Source organism: Drosophila teissieri, chromosome 2L (assembly GCF_016746235.2).
Source record: "Drosophila teissieri strain GT53w chromosome 2L, Prin_Dtei_1.1, whole genome shotgun sequence".
Classification (NCBI taxonomy): Eukaryota; Metazoa; Arthropoda; class Insecta; order Diptera; family Drosophilidae; genus Drosophila; species Drosophila teissieri.
Window position 1 is genome coordinate 26,652,245 of NC_053029.1, and position 4,290 is coordinate 26,656,534.

At 55.1% G+C, this 4,290-nt stretch overlaps 1 protein-coding gene across 1 annotated transcript; it reads right to left on the reverse strand.

Moving 5' to 3' along the window:
* Positions 1-653: 653 nt before the first annotated feature.
* On the reverse strand, positions 654-1,808 carry LOC122624373. Its single transcript, XM_043803883.1, has one exon. It carries the CDS (start codon positions 1,806-1,808, stop codon positions 654-656), a length of 1,155 nt encoding a protein of 384 aa, XP_043659818.1.
* Between the last annotated feature and the right edge of the window lie 2,482 nt (positions 1,809-4,290).

The following is a 4,290-nucleotide window of genomic DNA, read 5'->3' on the forward strand; positions in this document are numbered from 1 at the left end:
AAGAAAGGGGCAGACTAATCCGTGGTAGTAGAACACGTTTTATTCTGGAAGACTTCAATGTTTCACAATTGCAACTAACTTAACTTATTAGCTCACCGCAGTGTGTCCTCCAACTCTTACACGACAATGAAAGCTTAATTTTCGCGGCAATTTACAATGGCGAAAAACAATGTGCCCAGACACATATGGGCTTACAAATCCTTCCACATTCGGACTTCTTAAAAATACTAACTAGCCTATCGATAACAATATTCGATCCGCGACATCCCCGACCCCGTGAAGAACCGCTTCACTCAAATCCAAAACTGCAAGTTTAGAGACGGGTCGCATCATTGTCCTAGATAGGCCGTTGTCGTTCACGCGCACCTTAGCGCGTCTGACGACTCCATCAGCTCCGCTGTAGGTCTCCTCCACGATGCCCTTGCGCCACTCTCGTCGGGCCAAGGCAGGATCGCAGACGAAGACCATATCACCCTGGTGGATGGGCTCCGTTCGGCGGCACCACTTCTCGCGGCGCACAAGCGTAGGCAGGTACTCCATGACCCACCTCCTCCAGAAACGGTCTCGTAGCAGGCGAGCAATCCTCCACTGTTTCCTCGTAGAACCCTCCTTGGGCAGCTCCGCATCCAATCCAGGCGTATCCGGCAGATTGGCTACTCCCTTGAGTTTGGCGTCAACGGCGCCTCCTGGTCCGCATCCATAGGCAAGTGGGTGAGCGGACGCGAGTTTACAATATTCTCCGCCTCAATCAGGAAACTCTCCAATACATGGTCCTTCGGCGCAACTTCCTTCAGGGTATGACGCAGTACTCTCTTGACGCACTGCACCATGCGCTCCCAAACTCCGCCCTCAGACGGGTTCGCTGGACAATTAAAAACCCATTCAATGCTTCTGCTTGACAACTCACTCTGAAGCTTCTCCATCTCGAATACGTCACCGAAGCGCCTGGCTTCCCTGTCAGCTCCCACGAAGTTCTTGCCGTTATCGCTGCGCAGTCTATATACTGGCCCTCTACGGCAGACGAAGTTCCTGATCGCAATTATGCAGGAATCCGTCGACAGGTCATGCGCCAGCTCCAGGTGAATCGCCCTTGTCGTCAAACACGTAAACAAGGCGACCCAACGCTTCTCCTTGTGACGGGACACAGTCACCAGCAGTGGCCCAAAGTAGTCCAGTCCTGTGTATTTGAATGGCCATCCACCCGCATCCAGTCTGTCTTCCGGATGGGGTCCCATTATCGGCGGCATCGGCCGCGCTCGCTGCAACTTGCACTCGTTGCACGATGAGATGACTCTCCGCATCACACGCCTCATCTTTGTGACCCAGAACTTTGTCCGGATCTCCGCAATCGTAGCATCCACATTTTGATGCTTCATCCTGGCGTGGAAGTCTCTCACAATCAGCTCTGTCAGACTGTGCCTGTGTGACAGTAATACGGGCCTCCTCGCACTGTACGGGATGCACAGTGCGGCATCAATTCTGCCGTAAGCTCGCAGAATCCCGTCCTCGTCTAGGTAGGGCACCAACCCTCGAATGTCGCTCGATCTAGCGACGTCCTGTCCAGTTTCCGCCGACCTCATCTCGTCGGGGAACGACTCCAATTGTGCCTGTCTGACCAACAGGTTCTCCGCGGCCTTACATTCTGCTGCAGTAAGGCCGTATTCCTCGAGTTCGTTTCGCTGTTTGCGGCACCAGCGCGCAAACCGTAGGACCCAGGCTGTGGTCCTAACCAGGCGACTGAAGCTCGAGAATCTCTGAAACGGAATAACAAAATCGTCTGCCGCAACTAATGCAAACTCACTGGGCATCTCTTCTTCATCAGGGGCATTTGGAACACGCTCAGTTCCTTCCTCAGGCCCAGCCAGCTGGCTGCTGGCTGCCTCAAAAATGCAGGTACTCTTAGCCACCTTGATTCCTGGCTAAGGTCGACTCCTTTCTGCGACCGCGTCGCATCATCAGCCGCATTGTCGGCACCCATCTCCACTGGGAAACCTTCGACGACTCCAAAATCTCCGCCACTCGGTTGCCAACAAACTGCTTATACCGGCGGTGGGTGCTGCCGATCCATCTCAGCACCGTCTTAGAGTCCGTCCATAACACCAGGTCCGTGATGACCACACTGTGCTCCTCCTTGACAGTGTTCATCAGCCTGGTTCCAAGAACTGCTGCCTGCAGCTCCAGCCGTGGGATCGTCATCGTTCTCATTGGGGCACACTTCGTCTTCGCACTCACGAAGCTCACCTGCACGTCGTCGTCCTCATATGTGACCCTCCAATAGGCCACCGCCGCGAATGCTGCCTGACTAGCATCCACGAAGACGTGCAACTCTACGGCCCGGACTGCTCCACGCCCAAAATAATGGCGTGGACATCGGAACATCGAACCGTTGACATCACCAGGCTCAAATATTCCCTCTTCGTAGGGACTCGATCTCCACTCAGGACGCTGCTTGGCACTCGATGATACTCCACGTTGAATCTGAAGTCATCTGTTGCTACTTGCCAACGCATTCCGAGGATCTTCTCTTCAGCCTCACCCCATCCGACGCTCTTGACTCGACCAGGTCCTAAAGCCGTCTCCACGGTGGGTGAGCTGGATGAAAACTTGCATAATTCGAATCCAGCATCCTTGTGTATCTCCTTCACTCGGGTAGATACGCTGATAGCCTCGCTCTCTGTAGCGAAACTGTCCACGACCGCTCTCGGATCCGAATCCCGATACTTCAGGGCATAGTCTTCACGTAATGCGCAGCGCTCGGCGAGCAGGCTGCTCCAAACGTCATTACGTTCATCTCGTAGACATCCGGATCTCTCTCGTCGTCGCCATCTCTCCAGAGGAATCGTTGGGAACATCTATCCTCGGGTCGGATCAGCACTTGGTGGAACATCTCCTTGATGTCACCGCAGACTCTGACGGCTCCCTCTCTGAAGTGAAAGAGCACAGCTGGCAAAGGCTTATAGTGCTGAGGCCCTTTGTCCAGCTCCGAGTTTAGCGAGGTTCCTCCAACTTTGGCTGCAGCATCAAACACGAGCCGTACCTTGCCGGGCTTGTTTGGGTTTTCGACACCAAAATGTGGCAAATACCATAGGCGATCGCTCCTTACCGCGACCTCCTCCGGCTGCAGCCTCCTCGCGTATCCTTTAGACACGTAATCCTTTATAATTCGATCGTATTCCTGCGCCAACGGCTTGTTGCGCTTCATCTTCTTCTCGACGTTGACCAGCCTCCTGTACGCCATCTCATAGCTCGGTGGCAGCACAACGTGGTCGTCCTTCCAAAGTAATCCCGTCTGGTAGCGACGCCCCACTTTCACCGTGGTGTCTTCGAGTATCCTTTCGGCCCGAACATCGTCGCTGGCTGCGACCGGCGGCGCGGGCTTCACTCCAAAGTTCTCCCCCTCTCGAGCGAACCGCCTCGTCCTAAATGGCAACCCCAGATGTCCGTGATCCAGGCCGATGAGCAGCTTCGGCACCACGTTGCTGTAAGGCTTCATCGGCAGACGCGCATCCCTGTGCACGCCCTGGACATCTCGTCGGCTCAATGTCTGCATCGGCAAACTCAAATTCGAAACGGCATAAACGTTTTTCAATACATGGCGAGTGGGCTTTCCAACTCCACTTATCTTCAGACTCACCACGTTGGTAGGCTCTCTGGTTGCCTTACCTCCAAACCATTGGATATTTAGCTGCCGACGCTCTCCTTGCACTCCAAGATCCTTTCGTAGCTCGTCATCGATCATCGTGACGGAGGAACCCTCATCTAGGAGCGCATACGTATCCACCTCTCGCCCCGCTCCGTACAGCGTAACCGGCAGTATACGGAACAGTAGACGGCCTCCTTCGGCGTCAACGCAGCTCAAATTCCTCTGCATGGGCGTTCCCGCTTCACGCGGAGCTCCTCTCTCCAGGCTGTTGCTGGGAACGGCTGGCTGCCGGTTCCTCTCCTGGTCCCTGGCCGGGCTGCGTCTGGAAACTGCTGGCTGCTGGTTCCTCTCCTGGTCCCTGGCTGGGCTGCGTCTGGAAACTGCTGGCTGCTGGTTCCCTTCGTGGCGTCTGAAGCCACCTCGCTGCAGCGGCCTTCGCTCCTCGTCCGCACCATGTAGCAGACGGTGATGCTCCCTTCGGCATCCATTAATCTGGCACTCACCTTGCGTATAGCAGGATCTAGCCGTGTGCCCGCTTCGCAGGCATTTGAAGCAGAGCCGATGCCTCTTCACATTGCTCCACCTTTCCTGTGGCGAGGCTCCAATAAATGCTCTGCAGTTCAATATTCCATGCTGTCCTCCACAGA